Genomic DNA, 14236 nt, shown 5'->3' on the forward strand with positions numbered 1-14236 from the left:
ACCTTGTGTTAAGGACCGTTTCTCCTGTGTGTCTAGGAAGCGGGCGAGTTTCGACCTAACAGCACAGCCTGTGCGGGAGGCGGGTTTGTGGGGAGGAGGGGGATGCTCCCCGGCCCAGCCGCCTGGGGGGGAGCGGGCCGGTCCCGTCCGTGCTGACCTGCCCCTTCTGTGTTGCAGAATTCTGCCTCCTGCAAGGGAAGCAGGGCGGCTTCGAGCACGAGAGGAGCGACCTCATCTCCCTGGACCCCCCGCCCCTTATAGAGTTTGCCTTTAGGGACATGCCGGATGCTGGGCGGGAGCCCTCCGCCCCCGATGAACTGCTGCGTGTTTTAAAACAAGGTATAGTCGGGGGGGGGGGGGCCGGGGGTCGTGTTGAGCCCATGGCTAACTGTGAGCATTGTGCCCCAAGAAGCGATGGCTTCAGAAGTGGTGCGGTGACTCCAGTGACTTCGAGGACACTAGCATCTGAGAGCAGAGAGGACAGTGCCTCTGAGTCAGGCCGAGTCCACTCAGGATTCCCCTGGGTCGGATCCTAGGGAGCCTCAGGTCTTGGGCGCCATGTTTTGAGACGGGGGCCGGAGACTGGGGAGCGTAGGAACCTGGGGCCTGGCGTTTAGTTTCACTTTAACTGCAGAAGCCTTGTGGACTACTAAGAAGAGCTAGTCAGCAGCAAGGAGAGAAAACCCATGTTTTGCATGTGTTTCGTCATAATCCGGGCTTCACTGCCAAGACAAGGCTTTGTCAGCCTTTGCAAGATGTCACTTGGAGGCTCCTTACCCACATGGCCTGAGGCCCGTGGGGCTGGGGCCACCGGGGAGGGGGAGGGGACTACCTGCGACTTGCCTGCAGCAATCCCTTCTGCCCCCCCACAGCAGGCTGTGTTGCAGAAAGTTGGAGGGGTTTTCGGGGGGCGGGACAGAGACTGGAGTACAGGGTACGGAAGAGGAGACGGGCGAGGAAGAGGAGAGACAAATAGCGGTGCAAGAGCTGAGCACAGAGAACCAGGAGCAGCTCAGAATACGCTGTGGCTTGGAGGGTCCAGATGGAGACCCACCAGTGGGGCTTCAAGGAGTCCCAAACCACAAGCTGCTTTTGTTTCAGCAGCAAAACTGGTGTTGGGAGACATGGCACTGAAGGCCTGATCTTAACATAAGGCTTTCCAGTCTCGTGCAGGCCCCTCCCCCGCCTCCTCGAGATCCATAACGGGGTGCGGTTCTCCGCGGCCACTTGCGCACTGGTGATGTCGTGGGTTCGAACCACGGCAGCAGTGGCCCTGTGGCCTCGATCCGTGCTGCAGGGAGGTGATGAGACTGGCCGCAGCTTTCCTGTAATTTCCTTCCCCACCAGTCCACCCTGTAGGCTGGCCATCCTAGTGCGCGGTGGGTGAAGGGTAGGGAGGCGGGAGCAGGGTGGGGGCTGGGCTGGCTTTGTGCCCTGGGACGCGAGAGGGCCCAGGGCAGCCCTTCTCTCCAGGCTCCTGCAAACGCCTGGTTGTTTCTGGGTTGTTGTAGGGCAGCCTTGGAATATGTCAGTCGCTGATGTGACACGCTCCTCTCCACAGGGCTCTCTGCAACCCTTTGCTGGAATCTGCCATCAGTAGAGGCAGTGCACTTGTGTGTTAGTATGCATCCCTACATACAAAAGCTTTTAGATTCCCGCTGGGCTTAATTTGCTGGAAGCTTTTGACTGTCTTTAAAACAAAACAAAAGATGATGATGATGGTGACTCTAAGGGAGAGGCTGCAGCACCCTGTAGAGGATACAAACCCCCAACGGGCCTGCAAACCCGTTCTCCGGGGCCGGGACGGGCGAAGGAGGAAGGATGGGCAAAGTGCAGGAGCTGGGTTTGCCACGGAAACAGGGCGGCAGCCTCTCTGAAGTGCAGGCATTATTAAAGGATGCAAAGTCCACAGTGTATTAGAAGAAAGGGAGAAAAATAATGTATTTTGGCATTTGCATGGTTCTGAAGCACTGCAAAAGTACTGGCTGATGTGGAGCAAATCACCCTGATAAATTACTGCTGTACAAAGAGGCATCTCAACCACTCTTTCTGGTAAACGATTCATGTTTAGTGCGTGGTCATAAAAAAAGGTGAAGTCTAACACAAAACGGGGCCGCCCTCTTTCTGTTCTATCCGCCCTCCCCCGCTCCTTTCTGGGGGTAGTTTGGGTACTGAAAACAGGCAGGGTGGCATTTAACTCGACGTCCTTTATTTCCGAGTTCTGGGACTGATTGTGCAGCTGCGAGTGTCTGTGAAAGAGCCGAGGACAATTGGCTATAAAAAGCCAGAGTTGCCGTCCCTGTTCTGAGACACGCACGGCCGTCCTGAGCCGGGCGTGCTCTGCTTGCTGCTTTCACAGTGACACTGCCCTTGGAGAGGGCGTTCCGCCCCTTCGGACAGCTGCCGGAGCCGGAGCAGACGGCGCTGAGCGGCGTCCTGCAGGTGGTCCTGTTGGACGAGGAGCTGCTCGTGGTCCTGGAACAAGTGGTAAGACTCAGAGACGTCTTGGGGCACGGTGTCTACCCCTGGGTGTCCTGGAGATGTGGACAGGCTGGACCTCCTGAGACAAGGCTTTGAGCTGGGGATACCATTGCATTTAAAATTTTCCCACCTCCCTTGATCCCTAAAGGTTCTTTTTTTTTCTTATGCCCAGGTCCTTAGTTTTCTAACTGCAGAGCAGTAGTTGATGTCAGGAATCTAAGTGTGTATCGGTTTCCCAGGGCTGCTGTAACAAATGACCACAAACGGCCTAGGTTTGAAACAACGGAAGTTTATTCTCTCAGTTCTGGAGGCCAGGGGTCTGCCGTGAAGTGTCAGCAGGGCCACGCTCCCCCTACAGGCTGGAGGGGAGCACCCTCCTCTGACTCCGGCGACTCCTGGGGTTCCTTGGCTGGTGGCCACATTGCTCCAATGTGTATTTCTTCCCATGGCCTGTCCTCTGTCATCTCTTTTCTGGTCCTTAATGGACACCCCCACGTGGATTTAGGGATGACCTCGACCTAGGAGGATCTCATCTCAAGATCCTTAAGTACATTTGCGAACTCTCATTCCAAATAAGGTCACACTCTCCAGTTCCAGGCAGACATGTATTTGGGGAGGTGGCCACTGTTCAACCCTCAACAAGGGGGCTATGTGGTAGACAGAGTCCAGCGCATCAACCCATTGTACTCAGAACAGACGGAACAGCAGGCCTCGTGCATTTCTGCAGCAGGATTTCCTGAGGAGGTCCAGGGCTTCAGCTGCTGGTTGTAGGGACAGTGAGGGCCACACGGGCTGCTGGGCTCTGTCCACCCGGGCTTGCGGCCCTGCTCCCTGGGGGTAGGCTGGGGAGCCTCTCCACCTGACTTTTGCTCTACTCGTGTTTTTTGGGTTTGGTCTTTTGGTGTTTCTTTTATGCGGAGTTTGAACTCTGAGTTTTGGATTCAATGCTTTACGGCTTCCAGGGGGGCATTCACATTGTTTTTCCCCCTTGAAACTGTATTGTGCTGAGAGAGCCCAGTGACCAGGGCCCAGTGATGGAGCCAGCAGCTGTTGACACAGTCCAGCCGCCCGGACGCCCACGTGTTCTGGAGAATGCAGAGCTCCCGGGAGGGGGTGCTAGCCCCGGGGAGAACACAGATATTTAAAAAAAACGACAACATTGACTTTTACTTCCTCAAATGTCTCCTTCCAGGAGGGAAATGTCAGGTGGATGCCCTATGGAAAGAGCACCAACCGCCTGGGTGGGGTGGGGGACCGTGGGCTCCCGTGCACGCGCATCTGGATGTGGGTGCGACCGTGGAGCAGGACTGGCCGGGTGGTGCCGGGGTGGCCAGGGGAGCCCTTGCTGGCAGGACCACCCCCCTCCCGGCAGGTCCCACGTGGACAGATGAGGCTATCCGGGGCCCGGTTGGGAAGGTGGCTGGGGGCTGGAGTGCCAAGTGTAAAGCCCGAGAACCACGACCTGCCACTCCGCAGCTGTGCGTGTAGTCACATGTCCCTGGCCCCTGCTCCAACCCAGCAGACGCTGTCCTGGAAGGTTCTACCCAGTGGTGCCTGCATGCCTCCTCCCCTTGCTGCAGAAGAACAGTCCTTGGGCAAGGCTCAGTTCACTGTCTCTGGGAGGAAACCTGACCTAGTGGATCAGTAATTTCAAACACAGAGAAGAGTGCAGGGTGAAAGCAATGCACACATTAGTGCTTTACTGGGGAGATGGCAAAGGGCAAGGGGCCCGGCGTGAGAGTCGGAGGACCCAGCCTGGCCTCCAGCTTCATCGCACCGTCTCTGTCCTCCTCCCCTGCAGTGTGGCGACGTGGTGGGTGGCCTGCCACCCCCACTGGCAGTACTTGGGGAGCTGAAGCCCCCACAGCGGAAGAACCTCATGGCCTTCCTGCAGCTGGTGGGATGCAGCGTGCAGGGCGAGTGTCCGGGCCCGCAGGGTGTGGTCAGCAACCAGAAGCTCTTTTCCACGGCCTACTTCTTGGTCAGTGCGCTAGCAGGTATGGAAAAAAGAAACTGTATTCCTGTTGTTGCTTTGACATTGCTTTGCGTACCGCTGTGGAAGACGGGTACCTGGGGCTCCTCCCCGCCTTCAGCGGCATGCGGAGGATAGGCAGTGGCGGGCTGAGGAAGTTTGCGTGGTTGTCGTGAAGTCCCAGGGCTGAGTGTGAAGGAGGCCTGCCCACGGCCACTCCCTCGGGGAGTGCTTCTCTCCCACCTACCCCCACCCTGCCCCCGCCCCAGGGGGCTGTCTGTGGGCTCACCCCTCCCTGACACGGGAAGGCAGCTCCCTGGCCTGGCGCTCACTCTTGAGCCCTGGCAGTGCCGAGCGGCAGGGGCTGTCTGGTTCCTCCTGGTGCTCGTTGTGAGCTCTCCACCCCACAGTTGTGGCCATGAGCGCGGGCAGGCTGCGGAGAGCTCCCCGAAGCGGCAGGCTGTGGGCTCAGCAGCTGCACACCTTCTCCGGCGCAGCCAGGCCTGCCAGTGACGACTGAGCCTGAGCCTGTCTCTCCCTGACGCATTTCACTTAGTGTCACTTAGTGTCACGCCCTCAAGGTCAAGGTCCAACCATTTGCCAAGGATGCCAAAAATGACAAGATTTTCTTCCTTTTTACTGCTAAATAATACTCCAATGTATATGCACACCACATTCCTTCATCCATTCACCCGATGAAAGACACTTAGGTTACTCCCGTACCTCAGCCATGGTGAGTGGTATCAGCTGCAGTGAGCGTGGGGGTGCGGGTCTCTTTCTGAGCCGGTGTTTTCATTCTCTTCGGATATACACCCGGGAGTGGGGGTGCTGGATCATACGGTAATTACATTTGTAATTTTTTGAGGAATCTCCCTACTGCTTTCCAAAGAGGGTGCACTAGTCTACAGTCCCACCAACAGCACACGAGGGCTTGCTGTCCCCCACATCCGTGCCAGCATTCACCTCGTCTTTGTGATAATGGACCCATCCTAGCGGGCGTGTGGTGATGTCTTGTTGCGGGTTTGAGCTTCTAGTGATGATTCATGTGGCGTGCCTTTGTATGTACTGCTTGGCCACCTATGTGTCTTTAGAAAAATGTCTATTCATATCCTCTGCCTATTTTTTTATGTTTTATAGAATTTTATCTGTTTTTTATTTTTTAAATTGAATTTACTGGGGTGACATCGGTTAGTAAAATTATATAGGTTTCAGGTGTACAATTTTGTAACATAGCATCCGCACACTGTACTGTGTGTTCGCCACTCCTTGTCAGGTCTCCCCTGTCACCGTTTATCCCCCTGTGCCCTCTCCTACCCCCCCACCCCCTTCCCTCTGGGAATCACCGTGCTGCTATGTTCTCTGCCTCTCCTATAATCATTTTTTATGCTACTGAATTGTATGAGTTCTTCATACAGTTTGGATATTAACCCATTATCAGGTGTATGTTTTACAAATACTTTTTCCCATTGGGTGGGTTGCTTTCTCCCGGTCCATTGGCTTCCTTTGCTGTGCACAGGTCTTTCAGTTTGATGTGGTCCCACTTGTTTATTTTTCCTTTTGTTGCCTTTGCTTTTGGTATCAAATCCAAAAAAATCGCCGTGACTGATGTCAAGGAGCTTTCTGCCTATATTTTCTTTTGGGAGTTTTATGGTTTCAGGTCTTAGGTTCAAATTTTTTGTCTATTTTCAGTTAATTGTGTGTAAGGTAGTGGTCCAGTTTTCCCAGCACCAACTACTGAAGAGACTGTTCTTCCCCATCTTATAGTCTTGGTTCCTGGGTCATAAACTGATTGACCATGTCTGTGTGGGTTGACCTATGGGTGTTCTATTCTGGTCCATGCGTCTGTCTCTAGGCCAATGCCGTATTTTTGATTGCTGTAGTTTCATAACGTACTTTGGAATCAGGGAGTGTGTCGCCTCCAGCTTTGTTCTTTATTCTCAGGGTTGTAGTGAATCTGTAGAATGCTTTTGGTCATATGGACATTTTAACAATATTAATTCTTCCAGTCCATAAGCATGGAATATCTTTCCATTCTTTTGTCTTTTACAGTTTCTTCATTTAATGTCTTATAGTTTTCGGAGTACAGATGTTTCCTCTTTTGGATAAATTTACTCCAAGTTTTCTTGATATGATTATAAATGGTATTTTCTGAATTCTGATAGTTTATTAGTGTATAGAAACACGACATATTTTTGTACAAATTTTGCATCCTTTGACTTCACTAAATTTATTAATTCGAACAGTTTTTGGGTGGAGTTTCTAGGACTTTCTCTATATACTAACATTTTAATTTGCTTTACTTCTTCCTTTCCAATTTGGATGCCTTTTAGTTCTTTTTCTTGCCTAACTGAGCAAAGCTAGATGTTTGGGGGGGGCTCATCTCCCTGGCGTAGGGGGGTGCCCAATGTAGCTGGTTTAAACCCTTTGCTCCTCAGGACGGGCTCTGGGTCGTGTGTTCCCTTTCGACGATGAGCTGCCCAAGTTAGGGCGGAGCTCACAGTGAGTGGGTCTCAGCCTCTCTCACCTGCTTCCATGTGGGCTTTTTCTTGTTCACCTGGTGTGCAGGAGTCACTCAAGTAGCTTTTGGGTTTTTCTCAGAGGAAACTGTGCCACTGTAGCTGCCGGTTCGGGGCATCCATGAGGAGGTGCACTCAGGATCTCCTTATGTCCCCACGTTGAACTGGCCTCCTGTGTTCAACTTGTTTCCCTCCCTTCAGCCCCGGCGTCTGGCCTGCCTCCACGACCACTTCATCCACCACCTGGGGACTTTCAGCATGAATGTCCCAGGCCTCATTTGTAAAACAGAGTCAGACTATAGAAGAGCCATCAAAATAAATCACCTGCATTTAAGAAACATTGAATGAGCCTGTACTATGTTTAGGCACTGCTAGGTGGTGAGGAGGTAAAAATCATCCTTGCCCTCAAGGCAATTCGAGTCAAATAATAAAGTTAGTTGGTAAACTGTAAAGCAGACCCTGTCCTTGCATCCCTGTGTCCCACGCACCGTGCTGAGAATAGTGAAAGACCACCCGAGGAACACAGAACTGACGTATTTCCAGTAAGGGATGATGACGATTACCTAGGGCTCAGGAGCCTCCTGAAAAGTTAGGAAATGGAAGCATGAACAAGTCATTGCAACAGGGGCCCACCCAAGACTTTCTCACATCCCAGGTGCCTTTGCCCCCGCCCTTCCCAGCCCCATGATCTTTCTCCTAGGCCACCTTCACTGTCTTTTTCTTTCTGCTTTCGGATAAAGGCCTCCTTGAGAATTTCTTGAAAGCTGGGGATCCTTTCTGTAGGCAAATGCACAGACAACATTTAAATGCAATTTTAGGGGGTTCCTTCGCAGGACCATCCCTCAGAGCTGTACCGTCCTTGCAGCAGCCGCCTTCTGCTGGCAACAGGACATGTGACTCTGCCGGGTCACAGCCTCAGTGACTCGCCACTGTTTATAAATAAGGCTGCTAATGAATGCAGGAGATGGAGTTCACACGTGGTCCCTGGGCCAGGTGACTCAGCCTGTGATTCCTTCTCATTTGCCTTTTGAGTTCAAAGGTTGTGTCTCCAGGGAGAGGGTCCTTCCGGCATCTATTTTGCCCTGGGAGGGAGGTATTTAAAATCCGTTTGGAATAACAATGGCCTGGATTTCCTTTCCCAGGGCGTGGGGCTTGACAGGGTCCGGACCTCTGGTGTGGAGGGGCCCGAGTCACACAGCTCTGTGCCCGCTGTGTGAAGCTAGTGGTGGGCGGAGCCCCACACAGTCCCGGGTGTGTGAGGTGTGTTGTGCCACCCCTTTATCAGGCCACACTGCATTCTTCTCCTAGAATGACTCAAGGGTTCCAAACCCAGGTCACGAACAGTTCACTCAGCTCTCTGACACATGAAAAAAATCTATGGTCAATTGAGGAAACATGTTCAGAGAGGTGTATCTCAGGTCACCACCCAAATACGTAGTGGGGCCTACACACCTCTTTTTATCAAATGCCCAGTTCTTTCTACTTTGCCTTGCTTTTCCCTGAGTCTGTACAGTTCTTCCTCACTGGCAAAGTAAATGTCAAGAGATATCCTCCCGTGGACATATACATGTAGGAACCAGGTAACCAGCCATTTCCTGAAATGCCCGTGCTGCCTGTTTAGCACCACTCATTCATTCAGTAATTTCTGAGCAGAAGCCCTGGAGAGCCCAAAAAGTATAAATTGGGCACCGTCCAGGGGCTGGCTCTGTTCCCATGGATACTTCTGTTTGGTTTTGACAGTGACTGATTTTTGTCTTCTGCAGAAATGCCAGATAATGCTGCAGCCCTGCTGGGCACCTGCTGCAAACTCCAGATTATTCCTACGCTGTGCCACTTGGTAAGGAACCTTCCAGAAGGGACCTGGGGATGGGCAGGACTGGGGAAATGAGGAGGAGCTGGACACCTAACAGCTGGTAAAACACTCCTAGGCTTTCCCTTCACAACAGCCCTCCAATGGAAGTCAGACAGGTATTATCAATTCTACTCTTCTACACCTACCTACACACACCCCTCACCTCACATGAAGACTGAGGCCCAGAGGGAAAGGGTTTGTCTGAAAAGCTTGCTAGCAGGGCTAGGACTTGAACCTTGTCTTTGGACTTAAACCTCATGCTTTTCTCATTTTGTGAAGAGAATTTTGGCCGCGCCCTGGTGCAGCGCTGCAGGGAGGAAGCTGGGCCTGCTTCATTTCTCTCTGTACCAGGTGCACCTGGCAGGTTCTCGAGAGGGGCTGCTGGGTCTCAGGGAGACCCTTCATTCTCTCTCAGGACTGTCATTAGCTGTGCGCCCCCAGGAAGTGTCTGGGCTAGAGTGAGAGCTGGGTACTGATGAGCTCAGCCCCAAGACTCAAGACTAAGCCTTTCCTTTTTAAATGACAAATCAGGTCACTAATAGAAGGAGCCATCAGTGGGGCTGCCTGGAATCCACTGGAACGGGGTGGCCCCTCTAACGTAGCCCCTGCACGTGCTGCTTGGCCTGGGGCAGCCAGAGGGACACAGCATGCAAGCCTGGATTATGTTAAGGTGTGGTTACTAAGGGCAAGGCCAGCATGCTCTGCAGGACCAAAGCTCCCACCTTTGCATGCAGATCTGGGAAGCAGATACTGGGGCAGACTGCCCGGCTGGGGCCCTGAAATGTTATACGTGCCCCCGGTAGACTGAGCACTGTGGTCCGTGCCTTTGGTACTTCTTTGCCCAGGAAAGGCATCCGAGGACTGCAGCAAGGCCCCATTCCAAGCAGCGGTGCAGACGTCATTCACAACCCAAAGCAGATTCTACCTGCCCAGGGGAATGTGGATTCTTACGCTTTGACCACAAAAAATGAACGACTTGAAAACATGCCAGCAGCACGTGGGTGCTGCGGCCAGCTGGGGGAAAAAGCTGCCAGTGTAGTTTGGTTATGGGAACAATATGTTTCCATACATCCCAGTAGCTTGGCTTTTGTAACCCAGCTCTGTTTCACCACAACTGGTGCTCAGCATTTCCCAGATTGGTCCTTACCGAGTAGTTACAGAGTCGCCAACTGGGTTCAGGAGGTATACACAGAAAGAAAACACCGCCAAGGCCACACCACTTAACGCCCTCTCCCAGTAAACGCACACTTGGTTGTCATCTTCCTTGCACATCAGCCCAAGGATTCAATCTTTGTGTTGCTTCCAAGCCTGTTCGCTGGTGTTTTAAAAGCAGCCCTCAGGACAGACACACGCCGAGTCCCAGAATGCCTGGTATTCCGCTTTGGCACAGAACCTCCCACCCACAGACTCCTTTGTTTGCCTTCCTGGGCTGCTCACCACAGACAAAGGAGGAATTTTTCCTTAAAGACCTCCCTGAGCATCTTTACATAATCTCCCCTAGATATTGCAACAACCCTCAAGACGGCCAGGTTCCTGCCTCCTGAAGGAATTCGGGCATCATGTGTTCCTTACAGGGATTTACTTAGGACAGAGTGTAGCGATGCACCGGCACTTCTGTCTCATCTTGTCTGGTGGCCACGGTAACCTTGAGAGGCTTTCGAAGGCCTTTCAGGAGAGCAGTGTCGGACACGCGAACACATTCGCCAAACTGGGAAAAGGAGAGTTAGAATCAGCAGAGAATGTTAGTCTCACCCCTCCACCCTCGGGGGACTGCAATCTCTTTGACACCCAGAAGTGCCTCTGGGCACCTGGGCACCTGGGGGTGGCCGATGTTCAGAGCAGGAGGCTGGGTGCGGCTCAGCACCTCTCCCCCAGCCCCGCCGAGCCGCTGGCTGCCTCCAGCCCCGCGCCAGTGAAGCTCATTCTCCAACTGCAGGGCGTGGTGCTTACAGAGCAGACCCATCCCCTCTCAAGCGTAATCGGTAGTTGACTGTCTGGGCCAAGCGGTAACGCTAAGCCAGTGGTGACGCTGTGTGAGCTGTATGTGGTGAAGCTACAAGGTGTACACTTGTCAGGCTGATTTTGATGGTAGCCCCCCAAGGACTTTTGTCTGCAAATGAGTGCTGCCCTTTACCGAGGGGCGGGCTGCTGGTTGCTCCCGGGGAGGTCCCCGCTGCTCTCAGAACACTCCCGGGACTCTTCCCGAGCCCCTTCAGATCTAGATAAAAACACTGCCTACTGTACAGGCCTCGTTTTTAATTTTAAAGCTGACTCTCTACATTCCTAATCTGACCTGGTTCTGAATGCCTGTTTAAAAGTCAAATGCACTGGCAAATTTGTCATTACCGAAGCTTAAACAATAAAGTGTCACAGGCACCAATCAAGACCCCAAAGAGCCAAGTTTCAAACGTTCTCAGTGGTTGCAGCTCGGGCGGCAGCCTCGAGGAAGGACTAACGTTCATTCGTTCATTCGCCGCAGCGAGGGTCTAGGTCTAGGCGGGGCAAATGGTGAGCACCACGGGCCAGGTCCCTGCCGTATGGGGCGGCTTAGGTCTCAGGGAACAGACTGCACAGTGACTGTCAAGAAGATGATCCAGATAAAGCAAGCATGTGAAGGCAATACAATAATGCAGTAGTGGCTGAGGTGTGGGGTGGGAGTGGGTGGATGGGGTGGGGTGGGGTGGGGTGAGGCGAGGCCCTTCTGATGTGGGGGTTCAGCCGGCAGCTGAGACACGGGCAGGAGAAGTCTACGCGGAGCTCTGGGGGAAGAGCACCCAGGTAGAAGGAGGGACCAGGGCAGAGGTTCTTGAGGCAGGAAGGGTACAATAAACTATGGCAGTTTATTTCCCTTTGAGGGGTTTGTGCAAATATTCTCAAATCTTCATTTAAAAAAGCAAACAAGCCTTACACACTGTGTGTATGGGCAAGTTAAGTTCTGACCTTTCTGATCTGCTGGCGTCGGTGCCTCGAGCAGCAGGTGGTTCGGAGAGGAGGGTTGTAGACAGGGCTCCAGGCAGACTGGGAAAATCAGGCCTGAGGTCCTGGTCTGAGACAAATATATCTCGCTACATCTTAAAGTTTTTCTGCTTCATCTGGGAAATTAAAAAAAATTTTTTTTTCATAATTAGCTAGAAGGGTGTTACTAGCCAACGATGCAGATTTTCTGTAACACGTCTGAGCAAAAGTTTAAAATGTGCCATTTCAGCTCCAGGCACTGTCTGCGGGGGGAGACCCTGATCTTGACGACACGGCCCTGGCCCCTCTGAGAGACGCGGAACGGTTCGGGATCGCGCAGTGCCTGCTCGCCACGGCCGGCGTCGCCCTGGAGAGACGACAGTCCTCTGTAAAAGCCGTCACCGGCCAAGTCCCTAACATTTCCCCACTCGTTCTTTATGTAAGCCTGAGTGGGCTCCATGCTTTGGGCAGAGCACATCAGTAACCTCATGCGTGAATCACGAGTACCTGTCCTCAGGCACTTTTCAGCACCGCTGAGCTACTACTACTTTGGGGCTGGGGTCTGAGCCACGCTAAGTGTTGATCAAGGAAATGAATGTACAGAAGAGTTTAAGAAGTGGTGCCTGTGCATCACGAATCACCACGAGCTCAGCCACCAGATGCTCTGTAAACGGTTATTTTCCGTAAGGGGCCTTCCGGTGCTGGTGACCCAGCGAGCACGCTCCACTCCAGCACCCAGACAGCTGGGAGAGGGCTCGCAATCCTACACCAGCATGCACTCAGACCCTCTTGTCTGCAGAAAGATGGGTCCATCTATCACTTACATTTCCCACTTTCTTCCTGTTGTAACAAAAACAGATGGGTCTGACACTTTGATCCAAAAATTCATTTTAAGTTGTGAATGCTGTGGGGAGGCAATTTCTCTTCAGAGAAGGCTATGTTCTGGATGTGCTGTACACTCTGAAGTGACTCAAAAATGAACTGTGAATGCCACTGGAGTGCGTATCTTCTGCTAAATAAAATTATACTGAAGAAGTCTACGAGCAGGCCACCCTTCCTTAGGGGTCCGGCACGAGGCATTTTATCTGACTTTGCCATGCTTTGATGAACATAGCCTATTCCAGGTCAAGAACCATGTGCTGATTTTCCATGCATGCTGGGTGTTTAATCTGTAAAATACATATTACATCAAAGGAAACTCTGAATGGTATATAGTTTGCTTTTTCTTGTTTTCACATCCTTCTTCTATAACTAGCCTGGGGACCCGAAACCCTCTTGCTTTCCCTTAGCAAAACGGGGCTGTACGTGGCTGAGCTTTGCCGTGAGGATTTGTCTCACTTAGGAGGCAGTGGTGGCGAGGGGCAGCGCTGCTGGAGAGAAGTGTATTGTTCAGCACGTTTTTTACCTCCCCATCCTCTACTCCTCCCCTCCCTGCCTTTAAGATTTTAGTAAGAAACGAAGTAACCCTCCCGTCACCTGTTAAAAACGAAGACTACCCTCACGCAGATACTCCTGACATGTGAGGAAAAAGGCAGCTGAGCTGTGCACTGTGGCGGCGACAACACAGAAAAGAAGCGCCTTACGCACAAATGGGAAGGCAACACCCAAAAGAGAAAATAGTGTGAGAATGCTGGCACAGCTCGTGCCTTTTTGTCTGGTTTTCTGAAATAAAACACACATACAGAACAGACTGTAGGCAGATGGTGCAATGTGAGCCTGCTTGTGGGCAAGCTAGGCGCACACGGATCGCCATGCCTGGAGATCTCACTGACGAGTCCACTGGAGACCCAGCAGGAGCTCCTCTGGGGAGAGGATTTAGAGGTTAGGGCAAAAGGTAGGGGAAGGGGGTGGTTCACCCTTCTATTCCTGTTGTAATTTTGTATGTGTTATCTTCTAAATAATAAGAAACTAAACTAAAACACACACAGAGACACACCTCAGACACAAAGAAAAGGTACCATCCCAGCAAATGTCAAAAGCTTGGGTCCCATCAAAGCAGCAACTGAGGCATTGCAGCTGTTCCCACAGTTGCCCCAGCACTGGCCAGTCGCCCAGCTGGACGCAGCCTGAGGCTGGGGTTGGGATGGGAGTTCCCAGCCCCCGGTCCCTGCCGGCCTCTCAGCAGACCTCCACTGGGGCGTGGTGGCCCGGGCAGTGCAGGCCCAGCGAGTGTGGGCGACACTGGGCCTCCAGGAGTGTCTTCTCACGGGTATCCGTGTCCTTAAACACAATTACTAATTTGAAATTGACTTTACTTACTGCTTGAGTTCAAGAGCCACACTTATTTTAATCATTACATTCGAAACAAGTCCTAATAGGCTAAGGAGAGCGGTATTTCCAGTGACAGGACAGGACAGCCCCCTTAACGCTGCCGTCTCCACGACCCCTTCTCCTCCATAAACGGACACAGGCAGCAAGCAGCACTGACTGGCTGGTGAGGTGTGGCCTGGCAATGGCCTC

At 52.5% G+C, this 14236-nt stretch overlaps 1 protein-coding gene across 1 annotated transcript in view; it reads left to right on the top strand.

Annotated features, from left to right (window-relative positions):
• GSDME (gasdermin E) overlaps nucleotides 1-13398 on the top strand; it is a 47575-nt gene extending 34177 nt beyond the window's left edge. Inside the window, exons 6-10 of the mRNA XM_028525947.2 lie at nucleotides 178-339; nucleotides 2360-2487; nucleotides 4283-4478; nucleotides 8733-8806; nucleotides 12027-13398. Of these exons, the coding sequence (XP_028381748.1) occupies nucleotides 178-339; nucleotides 2360-2487; nucleotides 4283-4478; nucleotides 8733-8806; nucleotides 12027-12260 (794 nt within the window). The 3' untranslated portion in view covers nucleotides 12261-13398. The remainder of the gene's footprint in view (nucleotides 1-177; nucleotides 340-2359; nucleotides 2488-4282; nucleotides 4479-8732; nucleotides 8807-12026) is intronic.
• The last annotated feature ends 838 nt before the right edge of the window (nucleotides 13399-14236 follow it).

Source organism: Phyllostomus discolor, chromosome 10 (genome assembly GCF_004126475.2).
Source record: "Phyllostomus discolor isolate MPI-MPIP mPhyDis1 chromosome 10, mPhyDis1.pri.v3, whole genome shotgun sequence".
Classification (NCBI taxonomy): domain Eukaryota; kingdom Metazoa; phylum Chordata; class Mammalia; order Chiroptera; family Phyllostomidae; genus Phyllostomus; species Phyllostomus discolor.